The sequence below is a fragment of the Sphaeramia orbicularis genome, chromosome 19 (genome assembly GCF_902148855.1).
Source record: "Sphaeramia orbicularis chromosome 19, fSphaOr1.1, whole genome shotgun sequence".
NCBI classification, from domain to species: Eukaryota; Metazoa; Chordata; class Actinopteri; order Kurtiformes; family Apogonidae; genus Sphaeramia; species Sphaeramia orbicularis.
In genome coordinates, this window is record NC_043975.1 from 26,114,235 (window position 1) to 26,133,374 (window position 19,140).

Sequence of the window (19,140 nt, forward strand, 5' to 3'; positions counted from 1 at the left end):
TTATCATAAAAAGTGCGAGAATGAAACATTATCGGAAAAATCACTAGAAAATTCCCAGGGGGTTTTGTGGTACTCAAGTGTAATTGTGCTTCATTCGGGTAGGCTGTGGATTTTTACAATTTCTGGATTTTTTTTCTGTTATGTGTGTATCTTAAATGCTTACAAGTTATTTATTTAAGAGACTGTGTGTCTATATTTTGTCCTCTGATGAAATAGGGGATGGCTCTTTCATATTCTGGAGCCTATCACGTCCTGTCTGTGCGCCAGACACACCTCCAAAATATGACCACCTACAAAATGTATATATCATAGGCACGAAAACTGAGCATGTGTTTGAGTCAGCGCACTCTTCACGTCAAAAAGTCAGTCAAGTAGTGAGTTAATAAAACCTTTAGACAGATAGGTAGACACAGGAGACAGCGTGAGGGATGTTTTGATTGAAATTAAAACCTCTGCCTGACCGAGATAGAGACTTTACAGGTTTGTGGTATGTCAGTGCGCGCCGACAGACGGACACAAACGCATTAAAATCATAGAAAAGGATAAAAGTCCAGACTCTGCTCTTTTGTGTGTTATTGCTCCTGATCAACCGGACGAAAGAGCGGAGACTTATGACAGTACCCACAGACCGGGAGAGAAGCTGCAAATGGGCGGCATAGGTGGCAACCTCTACCTCAGCATGTTGAATGGGACTGAAACGCAAACTTTCGGAAAGAACCCCGATATCAGCAGTCACCTTCACCGCGGCGGTAAGGATCTAGAGTTTAAAATGGGGATCCAGGACCCGAGGTTTTACTACCCGGACTCTGTTCAGGGCGGACAGGACGCTTTGACTCTGCCGTACCACTCAGAGCAGACGGTCGGAGCGTACGGAGCGCAGCCCGCCAGGTTTTACGCACAGACCCTGAGCAGCTGCCCGTACGGCGGAGTGCGCTCACCGCCGAGAAGCGCAGCCGGACAGGGTTACATCCCATCACCGGGAGACGGGTTTTCTACAGGCGGTAAAGACGTGTACTCTCCATCTCCTGAGACTTACCCTACAAACTTTCAGCACGGCTACCAGCGGCCGCCTCTCTACCCTTTACCTGGGCTACAGGTGTGCGGGAAGACTCAGGCTCTGCTCAATAACTACCCGCTTTGGGCCAAGTTCCACAAGTTTCAGACCGAGATGATAATAACCAAACAGGGGAGGTAAGCAGGCACAAGTAGGCTATCTTCAAAAATCAAACCACAAAAACTGTGATTGAGTTATGTGTTTACTTTTTTTGTCACTTATCTAACCGGGAGAGAAATTACAAATGCGCCTTAAACTGGCATCACAACTTTCTAATTCACTCATCACTGCATCACCTGTTTTATCTTGATCTTTTTTTTTCTTTTTTTTGCATCAAATAATCTGAAATACAGCTGCCAATAAATTATCTTTTTCATTTTTTCTGAAACTAAAAAAATAAGCTCTAGCCCCTTTGTAGTGGTGCATGGTAAAGGAGGTCACAGTTCAGTCATGTTTTAGGTCGTGTTTACTACAACACTGAGACATCACAGATCAGGTGACGGGGTTGTGAGCAGTCTTGAATTTTAAATTAAGAAAATGACACAAACTTTACACCACACGATCTGATTCTAATTTCAGCACATTTGCAGTTTCTGGAACCAAACTTATCCCCAGCCGACCTGAATCAAATCATAATGATTTAATTTTACACTTTCAACATGAAAATACGCAGCAAGATAGATTATTCTCACCCAAATAAAATTTAACCCAAATTTTTCCTTATTATATCCGGATGCTTTTCAATGTATTGTACTTTTTAGCTTAAAGAGTTAGACTTAATTACAATTTGCTTTGGGCAAATGCGCGGGAGCCAAAGAAATGATGAAGCACAGCCAACATCAGATGCTGGAAAACGTTTTGACGCCTCTGTTTGACCGTCACCCCCACCCCTCACACCAACAAGACTGTTTTGCGCCAAACTGCTTAGCTGTAGGCCCATGAATCAAAGTTTATTGTAGGTTTGTATAATCTCCTGCTGCTGGAAGCAGTGCGCAAAAATATAACCCATAAAATAATTTCCGCTCCTGTAGGAATCCCGGAGAAAATGTCAAGAAAACATAACTCTCCTTAAATCCGTGTGATCAGTGTGACTGGCTGAGTCTGGTTTATATCTGGTCACAGCTAAAAGGAAGCGCGATAAAGTGAAATGTAAAGTATTTGATGACAAAACCTCAGTGAGATATTTAGACGCACGGTTGATCATAACGCATTATCTCTTTAAAGCCTTAAAGTGGAGGTACAGATAATAAATATAGTGTAAATGTTACTGAGGCAGGTCCTGGCAGGACAGGAGGCTCCTGGGAGCAAGGAGACGGCGCTGCCGGGCCCCCCGGATGGGTCACTGAGCATTAAGACGCAGTCATGTCGATGAGGATTAATTCACTAATATGCGACACTTGTGTTTGACAGAAGGTTTCAGGCCATAGGTTTCTCATGGCTCGGATCTCTGCGCAAAAACCAAGTGCGCTGTCACATAATAGGACACTGATATTTCCACTGACCTGTCATACCAGCTGAAAATCCTGTTTGCTTGAGAAAACATAATAATAAAGTATTATTTATGTTCCAGTAGTGGCAGCTTATGACTTGTTTTGCATATTTAAAATTACACTTTTGTGGTTCTTGCAGCTGTAGCGTTTTTCTGGATTTAAAAACCTGCAGAAATAGTTTTACGTCACACGTTTCTATTTGTTACCTCTTGATCACAATCCCCTTTGACCTGGATAGTTTTTTCTGTTCTGTTGCAGTAGATGCATCTGCTGTGTTTCCTGGAGTGAATGTTTGACCAGACTTAAAAAATGAAACCCAAACCACAGTGATATTTTGGTCTCTTTTTATATTCAGTCTTAAAGAAAATGTATTTTAAAGCAATTGCTGCCACAGAGTCTGGGGTTTATGTTAATTTCTGAAACTAATGGAAACTACTAGAGAAGTGGAGGTTTTTTTTTGGTAACAGTGTATTTTTGTGTTATATATCTTCCTATTTGTACTCAGTGTGTGTGTATGTGTGTGTCCCAGTCTTATCAGATCACTAGAAACAGACACATGTATGCTTGTCCTGTCAGGCCACGTAATTAAGATACAGTTGTCAATGTTAGTTGTCGACTAACTTTTAATACCATCTGCTAGACTATCAGCCCAAATGTGACAGCTCGCAATAACAACAGGATCAGGGAAATGAGTGCAGAGGTGTTATCCTTCCACCTGCAGCGAAAAAGCACATTTTGTAGTTGTGCAAAACCACAAACCTCATATTACCAAATTTTCAAACCCTACTGATGCACATACGGACTCCTTTTTATCTTAATGGGACTCAATGCAAGGACATGACCCAGTCTGACATAACAAAAACTTTGTTTGGTTAGAGTTCTCTGGTCTGAACAAAGCAGAGGAAGGGAAAGGCAAAAAGTCTAAGTATTTTTTCAATATCAGAGGCAATATCCTTCTTAAATTTTCATCTTGGGTTTTTTCATAATTTTTGCAGTGGTTTTATGAGAGAAGTATGAAGGTGTGCAATGTTAATCAAAACCTGGTATTGAGCAGAGAGTGAAAGAAACTCAAGTGAAAAGTAGAGAGAAGGGTCAAACACCAGTGAGCCTTCAGATGGCCAGGCTGAGGTGAGGCCCCTTTGAAGTTCAGGAAGTAAAAGACTAGATTTTTTTCTTGACTTTCTTCAGCCTACACTCTGTGCTGGTAGACGTTGGGTGTACAGCCTGACAGATCTCTCAGATGTTTGTTCGTGTACCACACCTGAGCTTTGAAATCTAGAGCCACTTCATGGCGCTGTAGCAGGGGGCTGAATTCATCTACACTTCTCAAGCCTCCTCACTCTGAGATAAATTCAGATCAGCCCACAGTTGATGCCATTTTAGGACCTGCACACATGCATTGAGGCAAAGTTCATCAAGACTGTGCACAGCGGTATGTCGAGACAGATGAACGCTGATGCAAATTAAAGTAGAAAGTTCAAATACAGAGCCCAAGTCAACACAGAAGACTATCTACTGCAAAAGTAGAATGTGTTGATTTTTTTTTTTTTTTTTTGGGCAGACTTAAAAAAATAAGAAAATGACTTAAAGTGAAAAGAGAAAGTGAATCCTGTCCTCTAACATATTGTTATTTCTATAATTCATTTGTTTGAATAATTTACATAGTAAACCTACACACCTGGTGCTTTCTTAGTTTTGCAATGAGTCAACAGGACATTTTCTTTTTCTACAATGATTTCCAAGAAGCACCAACATTTTTAGTGACCTTTGCTATTAAAAGCCATTTAGTTTAAAACTCAATCCAAACATAACTGAAAGAATTTTGGATGTTTTTTCCCACAAGATCAACAGAGAATAAAAAACAAAAAAATAGAAAATTCACAAATTGCACTTTTACCTCCTCAGTTAATGACCACGTTCAAGGAAGGCGAAAGGTTCGACTAAGTTCTTACCAAACAGACAAGTTTCAGGGAAACAATAGTGAGCTTTACTTCAGACACAGAGGAATCATGCTTATATGCTCTCTCTGCTTCACTGAGTCCACACGGAACCATGTATCAGTCTGATGGCAGGTAGTTTCTCAGTGAGGAAGTTATCCCTTTGATTTTTTTCCCATAAGAATATTTAGTACTTTATGTAGGTGCTGCTATGAAAAGTAAAACTAAATAGTGACTTTCTTCATTGTAATGAAGAGGTCTCTACATATAAACATATAGCCTACATATACCTATAACTATAGATATAGATACATATATAGATATAGATATATACATATACATGTACATGTACATATACATATACATATACATATACATATACATATACATATACATATACAAAGTAGTATATAGTAATGACATCTTCAAGGCACATTCATTCTGGAATGGCCCATAAATGCAATAAAGATATTTTTTATACTTTTAAGACAAAATGTTCTATATTTGTATATTTCTGTATACCTCTAATAATACGCAGGTTATTTCCAAAGTAGGTATATATATCAGCAAGGAAATTAGAGTGGGTGTTTTAACTGTGGCTGGCTAGAGACTTTTTTTTTTTTTTTTGTATAATACAGTGGGATCAGTTGTGCCATTAATCTTGTCAAAAGGTCAAATCTGCAAATGGTATCACTAAAAAAAAAAAAAAGAGGTATAAATGTATTTTTTGGGAATATTTGGAAGTTTTGCGTGTTAATTCTCTCTCCTCGTCTCTCTCTGTCTGAAAGCAGAAGTGCGACTATTTCAAGGTTTTGACAGTATGACTTGTCACTTCCTGTTCAGCTGTTTATGTGTTCATATGCCGCTTTTCGCAGAAACATCTATTGTCAATATTTTCTGATAGCTAAACAAGTGCTTCCTCTTAACATGCAAATAACTTATTCTAATCAATAAGTGGTAAATGGACTCTTTGGAGCCATAAGTATTCCCCTGCCGGCCTGACTCTTGTTGATTTCCCTCTACAATAGAATTCCAGTGTGCTCAAAAATTTTAAAATAGAGTCATGATTTGCTTCTCATTCCTTAGAATCACATCATTTCATGAACCCACTGATACAGAAATGAGACACGTCACCAAAAAAATGAGATTTTATCTTCTTATGCCCCAAGTCTTCTGCCAAATGTCAATACAAAATCAGGAGTGTCTGTATAAACCAGTGTTAAAAAATGCTGGTGTCCGGTAGCAGCTGTAGACTGGCATGTTTTCGTCACAGATGATCAAGCCTACACACTGTGACAAAAACTGGACCTGAACTCCTGTCTGGATGAATCAGCCGGTGCGTTCATGTAGAAAAGTCCTCTCCCTGGTGAATATCCAGTTCCTCCCCTCTCAAGCTTCTGCCTTGCATCCCCAGGACAAGCCACCCCCTACCATCACCAGCCCTCCACTCCACCCTCTGCTCTTTCCTTTTCCCTTTCTCTAACCTCCATTTCCCCCCGCGGTTTCCCCTCCCGCGCCCTCTGTCTACCCAAACCAACCCCCTCCTCCTCTCTCCCCAACATACACATAGTTTATTTTGATTTCTTTAAATGTCACCACCATTGGTTCTGTCTCTGAATTACTAGCTTGTTCACCACTGCAGTCAGTTTCTTTGGTATTTTGTCTGAAAAAGACTACAGTTATGAGTGGTCATGTGCGTATACACCTGGATGACACAGAGGGAACACCAGCCTTGCATTGTTACTGTCAGGTTTCGAGTGAATCACAGTGGCAGATCGGCAGGCTGGTAAGGGAGTATGTCTGATTGTGGCATAGCCGCAGATATGATTCCCAGTGGTGTCCTTGCATGTATGTATCAGCCTGGTACAAAGCAACAGAGCACTGCAACAGCCAGAGCACTTTAGGACATGCTTGTGGTTGTCGCTGTCACGCAAAAAATAAAATCCTTGTGTCAAACTGAAGCTGCAGAGCTACTGTACCGCTTTGTTACCACCACCACATTGCCAGTATCTGCACTCGAGCATGTGTTTCAGCGTCTCTCAGCAAACTCTGAACAAAAAGCCTGAACCACCCCCGCATGCAGTACCCCTCTGTGTTGTGTTTTCTTTGGTTTCCCCTCAGCTAAGTACTGATTTCCTATAAAGGCTTCTACTATCAGTGAATCTTACAATATCAGTTGAAAACAAGCGATCAACTAAACACTACTTTCAAGATTTGTCTCATACAGTGTAGGTGTGTTGATCCATTCATATGCTGAACAGCCTAGTTTCTGTTTTCACTTGTATTAAATGCTGCAATGGAAGAAGAGCCCTTTCACCTGTTCTTTGCAAGCCACTAAAGAGCTGCAGCCATGATTGTGTTTCACTGAGAACTATCAATGATTGTTAAACTGGACTCGCCATGTAGCCAGAAAGACCCAACTGGGACCGCTCATGGAAGGTTTTGTCTTACCACTGGAAAGATTGTGTGTATGTGTGTGTGTGTGTGTGTGTGTGTGTGTGTGTGTGTGTGTGTGTGTGTGTGTGTGTGTGTGTGTGTGTGTGTGTGTGGCGTGAGTTACATGCAGAGACCTCAAACATAAAGCAGGCCTCATTCATAGACATAATCCAGAAAAGATTCCACCATAGTATTGTTTCACATACTTTTTTCAGACATGTTTTTTTTTTCCTCTTTATTTTAGGGGTTTACATTTTAGAAAACTTCAGTAACATTATTTAATTAGTTCTGTGTTTCAGTCCAATAAGCAATGAATGGTGTACAAAAATAAAGCTCAATTTGATCCATTATAAAAGCTACAACTCCGTAATTGTGATATCTATTTGTACGTGCAGATGGGTGCTTCTATGAAACTGGGTTCATTTTGGTACCTGGTACTTTTCCAGCTGTTTAGACCCAATGATAAAAGAGAAATTTAGACATATTTTCCCTCAGGATGTACCTTATGATGACCTCAGATAAATGCTAAAATATTATACTCTTGCTCTGAGCTTTCCCAAAATTAATGAATTTTTAATAAAATGTTGGGGCCAAAAATAGGACCAAAATTGGGACATGAAAAACTACCTAGGTGTCAGTGCATTTGATCTGGTAAACATGGCTTGAAATGGTCTTCTATACCACTATAAATAATGACACTGTGTTAAATTTGATGATCCTAGTCATTTTTCTAATCCAGACATGCAGGTTTTTCATGAACCGGCAGTCTCATTCCAGGTTTTGTATGTAACCCATGGTGTCCACTTGTGTTACATGTGGAATCCCCCTCATTTATCCGCCCATTTAAATACATAAAGCGTGAGTGATTTTGCAACAGTGGTCATTTTTGTGAAACACTCTGCCTTCCCAAAATGTACCTGTGAGAGCATAAAAAGATATTTGAAAAAATAGTAGCATGTAATTTTCATGTATTTTTTAGAGAGTTACAATCAGATTTGTGTATTGTAATAATAGAAAAATGTGTTTTATCTGAAAAATAGTTTCTCTTTTATCTCAGTAAATATTTATTTTTAATATAGACCCAAAGTGCTTCCAAACTTGCTTCATTACATTAGTCTACATCTTGTTTGAATTTTTAGCCCCCATGTCCTGCTTTTAGGGACCAGTTTCATAGAAGCACCCAGAGTTGTTAAACTGTGTGTGTTTTCTTTATCAAGTGGCACACACACACACATAAAGAAACATAAACCCTCATTAACAGGGACAAGCCCTCTAGGTGCCTCACCAACGTCCTACCAGTAGCCTCAAACCTATCATCTGTTTACACACCTCACTTGTTTTACACCACTAAATGGCCAAACAGCTTAAGGGAAAACACACTGAATATAAAATGAGATTCATTTCAGTGAACATGCAGACAAGATTAGCCTTTTCAGGTTTTACCTGCATAGCCAATGTGTCTCACTTAGAACTACTCTTTTTATTATTAATTTTAACCAAGAGCACAGTGTTGGTATGTTTGCAGAAGCAGCGAGGGAGGTAATCCATTAAGAACACATCAGACACACTTGAGATGTTCTTATCTATTAGTTCCACCCACACAAAAAAAAAAAAAAAAAAAAAAAAAAAAACGATGGCCTTCCTCAATGGGAAGTTTTTTTGTTTTTTTTCTTTTCCCCTAAATTGTCGCTTCACTGTTCCACTTTCTAATTTAGTTGAAACTTGGTGGCGGGTTGAATGATGCATCATAACGAAAAATGAGGAAATTGACAGTAATAAGGAAATTAATGCTTTTCAAGACTTCTTCAAAATAAAATGATGGATTTTAGTAAAAGAAAGAATTGGTTGAATAGTTAATCTGTGACCTGTGACACCACTGACACTAACTTAACATGTTTTTTCTTAACTTGTTCTATCCTACATATAACTGATGTGTCTAAAGAACCAGTTGTGTTTTTATGTGTCAGACTTTTTCTTCGAGTCTCATTGTAATCTTGATGTTGCCAGGTGATGATTCAGGATTAACTAAGTGATGAATATCGAGAGCTGAAAGGGGGATTTGTATGGACAGAGTGGGGGGGAGATGTTTCTCGTTGCTTTCGGTCTTCATGCTAAATTAAGAAATGCAGCTGCTTGTTGATGCTTCACAGTTTATAAATCAATGTGAAAGTCTTATGGATCTTGTCATCTAAATGTATAAATGGTGGCCATCAAATATGAAGACTTATTTAAAAAACGAAGTTTAAGAAAAATACTGTACATTAAGTTAAGTGCTGTAAAAGTGTGGACTGTTGGAACACTTTATAGCATCAGGCGCTGTTAGATAGTGTCAGACAGTATGGTCCGATGCCAAGTATGTTGCCTTGATTTATTAACAGCAACCGCGCTTGTGCCCTCATATAGATCCAGAGTATGGGCACATAAATATATATATATATATATATATATATATATATATATATATATATATATATATATATATATATATATATATATATATATATTTATATTTATATATTTATATTTATTTATTTATTTATTTATTTATTTATCTATCTCAAACTTTGAAGTAAATAAAAAAAGAACTAAAAAAAAAAAACAATAAAAGCAACAAGTCAATTACATATGCACCCATCAACGGTCATTAATCACAGAAAAAGTAACGAAATACAATGAATTTAACATAAATGTACATATGAATCAACTCCTAAAGACAGTTTGAGAAGGGACAGAAAGAAACAATTGCTTTTCTAGTCCTGCCGCTTCTTTACTTTCAGTGTCAGATTCATAACAGAATATATTACCTTCATCGGCTATCTATCACATCAAAATAGATAACAATGAATAATTAGTCATAGCACTTTTGTATTGGTTGTATCACCATTGCACAATCATTCTGCCAGAAATAAAAAATAAGCAAATAGAGGCTCAGCTATGCAGGGCATAATACATAAACCCCAAACTACACATAAACCCATCAAAAATATCTCCAATTACACATATACACATATAGATGTACTGCATTGAAGATATGCTCTATTCATTTATTGTATTATATTTATTAGACTGTATCATCATTGAAATGGAGAAGCAGCAGTGAATCAGCAGTCTTATGACTATTTCAAAATGACATTGAAAAAGGTGATATATTCCTTATCAGCTTTAACATTTGTAGGGTAAAATGTGAAGAGGAACTACAGGGTTGGGTCAGTGGTGCTTCTTTTTTCTTTAGATGCATTTTTAATGTTTTGAGTATAATGAAAATGTCATAGTGTGTAGTGTAGCCTATTCGGTGTCCATGTCTGCGTTTCTGTGCTTTTTTTTTTTTTTTCCTGACAAAGCTTCCCAGCTGTGCCACCCGGGGACAAGCTGACCTCCTGGTTACCTCTTCTCACTGAAGGCGTCTGTGATCAAAATAATTCAACATGTAAAGCTCCAATCAGTAACAGCTTCTGCGACATCTTTTATTAACAGCAGCATTAAATATTCACCTACACTCGCCCCATGTCAGCCCTTCCCTCCACCTCTGGTCCATTGCTCTGATTTTTCAGCTAGCAATGGCAAACAGAAATAGAGACTAGTATGCAAATCAGGAATTACAACTCTGTAAATTGGTGACGCTAAATATAATTACAGTATGAATTCACATAATTATTATCATATATATATATATATATATATATATATATATATATATATATATAATATATATATATATATATATATGTATATATATATATATATATATATACATATATATATTATATATTCATATGTGTGTAATGTTTTATAAAAATGAATTTGTTCCTTTTTCTGCAAATGTAGGAAGGAATGTTTTGGACAGTGATGACTCTTGCTCTCATTAGTTGGACAATTAAGGACAAAGTACAAAAAAATACATAAATCTAAGAAGAGTACTCCCTTTCAATATGGTCTTACCTCAGATATTTTGAATATTGTCATATTTCTCATCTTTCTCTCTCTAGATTCTGTCATTTAAGCAATGTAAAGTATGGATTAGGCCTGAAAAATTACAATAATTTCAAAAATTAGAGATCACACAAGAAAAAATGCCTAAAAGACCCAGTTGGCTTCCATGTACTTCCTTGTAAATACCTGAACTAGATGTTGTGAGTTGGAAATGTCAAAACAAATTTAATTTTTTCAGTGATAGAAAAAAGATAAACAAAAAAAAAAAAACACTCCAAAATGTTAATTGCTGTAATTATTAGCTGTTTATGATATGTTTCACCTTTTACACTGCACAGATGTGTGTGTATATATACTGTATGAATAAAACATTAACTAAGTGGTTTTCCTTGTTTTCCATGCAGGAGGATGTTCCCCTTTTTGAGCTTCAACATCAGTGTTCTGGACCCTTCTGCCCATTATAACGTGTATGTAGATGTGGTTCTGGCTGATCAGCATCACTGGAGGTACCAGGGAGGAAAGTGGGTCCAGTGTGGCAAAGCAGAGGGGAACATGCCAGGTACACACCCAAGACAATCATGTATACTGTTGGGTTTGTCGTTGTAGATTAGATTAGATTAGATTAGATTAGATTAGATTAGATTAGATTAGATTAGATTAGATTAGATTAGATCAGATTAGATTAGATTAGATTAGATTAGATAGAACTTTAGTGATCCTTTGGGCAAAACCCTCAGGACATTGAGGTTCCAGTAGCAGCACAAACACCGAATATACACACAAGAAATACTACAAGAAAATACCAAAACAAAACCTCTAAAAAAGAAAACAGTATTGAAAGAAAACAGGCAATTGCATATTATAGAGTACTAGTAGAAACAGCAAGAAACAGCAAGTAGAAATAGTGCCATAATAGCCACATCTTTTTACAATATGTAGTTTGTAATATATACATACTTTACATTAAATATTTCCATATTAATGCATACTCACTGGCAGATTAAACTGCTGTATCTGAGTCCTTTGGTGCGTTTTTTCTTAAAGTTATGATGAGTCACATCTTGCAGTTTCATAAAATTCACTTCAGTTTATGCAGAAAGCTCATCCATGTTTGTATGTTAGGATGAGGTTTCCAAAAGCTCAATTAATAAACATGAACCCTGGACACACAATATGCATGTCCTGAAGTTACTGCATGCAGCATGAAGACTTGAGGAAGTGGTTTATTTAGCAATACTGCAACAAAACCTGTATGCATCTGAGTTGTTGTTTGGTGTAGAGCTAGAACCGGAGATGTGTATGGTTTTTGTGGACAATTTGATATTGTTTGTGATGTTAATTAAAATCCTCATCTTGTGCATTCAACACCTGCTCTTCAGCGAATGGTGTTTGTGCCATTTGTGTATAATCACAAGCAGAATATGTGGAATATTTTCAGTGTTTGGATGAATCTAAAATATTTCAACACACACATTTTAGTAGCCATGTTACGATAAATTCTCAAGGAGGTGAATTTGATTTTATATTTCATGTCTCACACCTCTGCGCCATCTTCTGCCATTATCATTTTTTTCCTCTTTTCACACCTTGATGAAAGAAAGTCTTGAACTGCATCGCAAACATAATATCATTTTGTCTGTGATTGATGATGCACAAACCACAGCAATCTAAATGAAAGAAACTGCAAAGTATAGTCACACATTCCAGGTGTTGTGAAAAGGTGATTACTGGTGTGCTACCGTTGCGGAAAGTGTGGTATATCAACTTCAAAGAATTAGATTTAATAGTGTATTTTTGTGGTAAATTCATAGGAGATTAGCAGGTCATTGTGGTAACACTGTGAAAATGTTTTGTCAGTAAGAATATATTCATTGTAAATGGGAGAGACAATAACAGTCCTGATATGAAAGATGTGTAGCTCAAATGAAAATGTGCAGAGTTTAATGAGTTAGTCAAGTTAAAGTCAACTCTTACCATTATTTCTGGTGTCCTAAAATATCTTCTTAAACATAATACAAGGCGAAATTAATCATGCGCATCCATGGTTTATCATCTCTATCCAAATATAGCAGACACCAGATTTGTGACCTTGTTTAAGAGGGCATACTTGAACACTATAAATGTGAGTGCTTATTAACTTATCATTTGCTTTTGTCCTCTCAGGGAACAGGATGTACATGCACCCTGACTCTCCCAACACTGGAGCTCACTGGATGAGACAAGAGGTGTCATTTAGCAAACTCAAACTCACCAACAACAAAGGCAGTACCAATAATGTTGCACAGGTAATATTCTTTTTCTCCTTACTAATTGCATTTTCTTTTTTCGGCTTATATTTTCTATCTCACTGCATTTCTGTTGTTATATGAATCATATATGCATGTCAGACTGTCCCTATTTAACCACAAAATTCATACCTCATCAGTGCAGGCATTAGTTTTTACTCTACTAAATTTTACTTTATTAAATATTTCTTGCTCTTATTATTATTTGTTCAGCGATTTGGCCTTTGTCTCCTTCGTCTGCAGATGATAGTCCTCCAGTCGCTCCATAAGTACCAACCTCGTCTGCACATTGTGGAGGTTAAGGAGGATGGTACAGAGGACCCCTTCCTCTCATCCAAGGCACAGACTTTTGTCTTCCCTGAAACTCAGTTCATCGCCGTCACTGCTTATCAGAATGCAGATGTAAGTCAAATGAGTCCAAAGTGTGTAGAAAGAAAAGTGCTTCAAATATAGAAATAATTTCAATCTCCTTTTTAATGTGGTTCCTAAATCTATAATATCTGATACTTCCACATTAAAGCATCTAAGGAAAATCAGACCTTTATCATACACTTTGTTCATTATATGAAGTGTTAGATATAAATATACTGTCATTTATTAATGTTGATGTTTGCTACTTGCAGCCCTTTGATTACAATGAAATGATTTAACATATATACAATATATGTCACTAATATAATTAGAATAAAATATGCTGTGGAAAAATTCCATCTGCCTGAGTCAAGTCAAATACATTTTTATCTGCAGTTGAAGTGAACACATCAACTCCAGCGTTCTGTCGTTTCTGCAGACCCACCTATGTTCTTTGTTAATGTTTTGATTGAGAGACCCCTTGTGGGAGAAATTACACACAGCGCATTTACAAGTACTTAACAACATAATGACGACGCTCTTACATCTCCATCTTTATGAGGTCATGAGTTCAATCATTCCTCTCAGAGCCATGTTTAGATAGAAGCTTTGGTTTATGTATGGAAGTGTCAATAATGTATAGACACTAATTTACATTTCTACAACCTACTGTAAGTGTTCTGCATTCTGTCTTACAGTTGCACAGTGCATAAGTTCATCTGAGAGTCAGCTCACCTTAGTTAAACCCTCATACTGTATCTCTCCCTCCATGTATGAGCTGCATAGAATATCTTTCACAGCTGTTAAAATACATTGTGTTAGTCTCTGAAGGGCTCCTGTGTGCCAAGAAAAGATATTTACACCATATATACCCACGCATGACTTTTAAACATTAAGTTTTTCCAACAAGAAGAGAAATTGCATGTTATCCTCATTAATTATTAGTCAGTGACCTCTCTCTTCTCTCCTCTCTTGTTTCTCCTACGTGGGTACTCACTCCCTCTCTTTTTCCTATGCCTACATTCTCTCTCTCTCTGCCTGTCATTGCCCTCCTCCTATTCCTTACACAGATCACTCAGCTGAAAATAGACCATAACCCCTTTGCTAAAGGTTTCCGCGACAATTATGACACGTGAGTAATCAACAAAATAAATGTTTTTATTGAATAGGAAAGCAAATTGTGTCTCTTTAGAGTGTTTTTCCCTATAAAACATCTATCTGTTCATCATAGATGTTTAGGATCAGTGGCACGTAAATGTATCTCTGTTCACATCCTCTTTTTAATACTTCAATAGATGCAATTACTAAACTGCAATAACACACTGCTGTGAAAGGGTGTGAAGGGCTGCTAGATGTTTGATAGATAGTTTGAGGTTTGGGCAGGAAATAACACCTTCTTTTTTTTTCCTCTTCTCACATACTCTTTCTCCCCCCACCCCCTTCACTTCTGCCTAGGCTATATGCTCCTCCCGACTCTGATCGCCTCACCCCCTCCCCAACAGAGAGCCAGCAGCTGTTGCCAGGGAGCTGCTACCCCCAGGGTTACCTCTCTGAGCAGTACATGAGCCCACTGCCCCAGAGCCGCTTCTACAGCCGGGAGTCCATCGGCATGAGCCAGCAGCACAAGGATTCATCGTCCAGTCCCGGTCCTCACAGCCGCTGGTACCTGCCACCTCAGCAGGGTGTCGCCCCAAACCGCCTTGACTTCACTTCCTCTTATGAAGGGGACTTCTCCGGAAATGGCTTTTACAAGCCCTTCCCTCTGCAGACATCCGCTCACCATGCCCTCGGCTACTACCCTGACCATCCCTTCGGCTCAGCCAGCGTGTCTGTATCAGGTGCTGCCACAGCAGGTTGGGGGACCACTCGGCCCACTCCTCAGTTCCTCAGCCACCCCAGTAAGCCTGCAACCAGTTTAGGCTGGTTCAGGCCCATATCATCTTCATCCTCTTCCTCATCTTCCTCCACGTCACCTGGCAACCCCAGGCTTCATCCTCCCTCGCTCCTAGAACCTCTCCATACGCCCCTGCTGCAGGACAAGTCCAAAGACACTGCAGGAGGGGTGGGAGAGGACCCCTGGCTCGAACCACCCTCCGTTAAATCAGCAGACTCGGCTGACTCTGGCTTGTTTGAGGGCAGTGTGGGGGACAGCAAGAAAAGAAGGGTGTCTCCATACGCATCCAGCACTGAAAACTCCCCACCCCCACGCACTATAGAGCTCTGTGAAAAGGACAGCAACAGCGATGCAGACTACTATGGCTATTACAACCACTGAGGACCTCACACATCACCATCACCAGTCTCTTCAAGTGTCTTCCCAGCCCCTACCACGGTACAAGGCGCCGTCCTCATTAACATGTATCAGTTTGTCCAGTCGGGCCATGATTTAGGGCTGGAATTGTGCTGCAGGCAAATGCCTAAACCACGTAACAGGACCTCATCTATTTTCATGTCACCAGAGCCCACACAGTGAGGCACGCCTATCTGAAAACTCCACTCTCAAAGTGTCACATTATTATAGGAGCAAGTTTCAAGGTTGATGTCAAAGTTAGTGTAGAATAGGAGGCCAAGTGGAAGTGACTGGTCAACCAAGACTGTCCCAGAGGCACATAAACACCAGACCGACATACAGACCTGTGACTTAAGCTTTTGAAACATCTGTAGATTAGAGGAAAAAAATGATCTGCATATCTACTTGCTGACAGTTGCCTGGAGGGATTGTCTGTTCTTTCTGCATCAAACTGTCCCTGTTTTTCTCACTCTGTCTTGTCTGTCGGTTGGTCTCCTCTTTCTCACCCTTAACCATTCACACATACTCACCGTTTACTCACAATATGCTAGCATTCATTTCCCCTGATGATTCTGCGGTGAAATTACATTTCACATCATTCCTCTGCTCTGTATCTCACACTATGGTTAGTGTAGCTCCTACCAGTGGTGACAGATAAGCATTGCAAGTTGGAAGTGCACAGGCCTGGAAATAATGCAGGGGGTTAAGGGAGCTTAGCAAGCACATGGTCTGAGGTTAGGCCACTAATCTGCATCAGCCCTCCCAGAACAGCCTTTTGTGTCTTTATATGTGTATGTACGACTTAGTGAACAGTCCTCACACCCTGAAACCCAAAATAACTCAAAGAACTCTAAGGCAAATTGACAGAAACAACCTAACATTCTTCATATAAGTTTGCATCTATGGAGTTTAGTAACACTGAATATCTAGGTATGTGACAGTTAATACTGATGCAACAGTTTTGCTTGTGTTTGGACGTACACATTATCAAATCAAACAATATCAAATTTGACCATTATCAAATCACTTTAGACTCAAACACATATAATAAACATTGTTGATATTAAAATGCTTTTTTGATCAGTAAGGGAGTGGAAAAGTTGAACCATACCAACACATTTTAAAACCCACCTTTTTTGTTAAATCCAAAAGAATTTAAACAAATCTTCTGCTGAATGCTTGTTTTGACAACATAAAAAAGGCCTCATTAAAGTCAGCTCACTGTGAAATGTCAATATAAAACACTGCTGTGATCCCACTCTAATGAAACACACACTCAGTCAGTGTTGTCATTAATGACAGACCGATACTGGAAAACATTACTGGCAGAGGGAGCCATTACATCCTTATGAGTGAGCAATGCTCAGTAAAATATAACTGTTAAAAACCTAATGTAATTTGTATGAGTCAGTTTCCTGTTGTGACTTTAGTGCCAAAATGCTGATGTTTTTTGCTTCAAAGGGACTTTTCTGTCATATTATGCACAAAATACTATTGCCTAATACTGCATGTGCTGTGTGGTATATGGGTAAAGAAGTGGGTCATTCAGAAGGGCTGCATCTGCAGGTAAACAGACAAGGCACTGTCACCCTCAAACCAAGATAAACAGGAAGTACAAAGTGACCAGGCAGACACTCTAAATTTCCCCCCTAGTCTTCGGGCCTATCATGCGGTGACACTGGTTGACAGAGGCCCAGCTCCAGGCTTAGTGACAGAAATGAAGAGTGAGGCTTCAGTCGGCCCTGATCACAGCTCTGCCTCTCATTCCTCTCCAGGTGTACTAATGGCCTAAGACAACACTGGGGGCAATACAAGCACATACATACATACATACATACATACATACATATATACATACATACATACATACATATATACATACATACATACATACATACATATCCGCTTGCAATACATAACTGGTGGGTAACATTTGCATGGGATTTAGTGAACATTTTGCAGCTAATACATCTGAATGCTAATTCTATGACAAAATGTGAACATTTGTATAGATATGTGACAAAGACAATCGTGAAAGTGGAGCAGGCACTGTAGATTTAAACCTTTTGGAGGAAAATGGTCTTAAGATTTATATTGGTGTAAAAATGACAGTCTGTATGACAGATGAGCCCTTTACCTGAATATTTCAAGAACAAGGTTCAATGTGATAATTTAATGTTGAAAACAGAAACGATATTTTGTATGATGAGTAAATTAAAAATGCGTCTAAAAATGTAACTTTAGTTTTCAGAATTGATCTCTATACACTCCACCATTCTGGATATATCTTAATAAAGGATGACGTACAGCAGTGGACAGATAAGTGCAATTAATAGAAAAGCTAACCAGTTCACAGTTTTGATGATGATAAGGAAACAGCTAGAACAAAGCTAATTTAAGCACCTGCCAGTGAAATATGTCAGTTATTTTCTTTATGTGCTGTGGTAGACTGTTGGTCTCTCAGTGACCCTAAAAAAAAAAAAAATAAATAAATAAATCAGAAACCTCAGGAATGACCCCTGCTGGATATCTCTGCTATTACAACCAACTAAACCAACTCGGTGACATTTACCATAAAGAATCAAAACCTTGATGTTACACCATTAAAAACTCCATTTCCCAAAAGCCTTTATTTCCATTTAATGCTCATTTCCTCAGTACGAGAACAAGGCTGTATGCCGAAGCTGTATTTTCAGAGATTTTACTGTAAAATATGGAAATATGATGCAAGGATGAGAGACCAGTCAGGTCAAGTGATAAGCATGTTATTTTTGTGTGTGATTATGTGCACTGTTTTTTGTGAAGGGACAGAGATTCCCCTTTAAATTCAAAGCTTATGAAGTCTTGCTCGCAGAAGAGGAAAAGACTTAATAATTCAGGAATGCAGTAAAGTAATGGGGGGATTATAGTATCAAATGAGAATACATGTGTTCAAATTAATCAAATATGAAGATTTCTGAAGTGGAGAACTGTTATTTATTAAAAGTGGCATAACTGTATATTGTACTGTTGTTTTTTTATTAATTAAAATAAAGCTTAATCATGATGAATATCTGAAGTTTGAGTCAGTTATTTTTTGAGCTATAAATATTGGTCTGATACTTCATGGAAAAAGTCTCTCTTGATGGCGTATACTACACAGTTCGTCCCTTGAGAATCAGCTGGTTCTATGTCCACTTTTTGCAGAAATGGAGTTAAGCATATCAGGACATTCTAAAACCATTTAAGTTTATGTCCCAAAGTTCTTAGCTCCAAGCTGAACATGTACACGCACTCACACCTAGAAACATTTAGTTCTATGTCCTGAGTGGCGCTCGTTTCAAATCAGGTAGTTCTATGTCCAAGAGGACCCAATCAGGGGCCATAC

General features: G+C 38.5%; 1 protein-coding gene across 1 annotated transcript; it reads left to right on the top strand.

The window, feature by feature from the left end:
* The first annotated feature begins 321 nt into the window (after positions 1 to 321).
* tbx21 (T-box transcription factor 21) lies at positions 322 to 18,822 on the top strand. Its single transcript, XM_030122686.1, has 6 exons — positions 322 to 1,191; positions 11,252 to 11,406; positions 13,011 to 13,132; positions 13,376 to 13,534; positions 14,554 to 14,615; positions 14,939 to 18,822. The coding sequence occupies exons 1-6, from the start codon at positions 647 to 649 to the stop codon at positions 15,756 to 15,758; spliced, it is 1,863 nt and encodes a 620-aa protein (XP_029978546.1). The 5' UTR covers positions 322 to 646; the 3' UTR covers positions 15,759 to 18,822.
* The last annotated feature ends 318 nt before the right edge of the window (positions 18,823 to 19,140 follow it).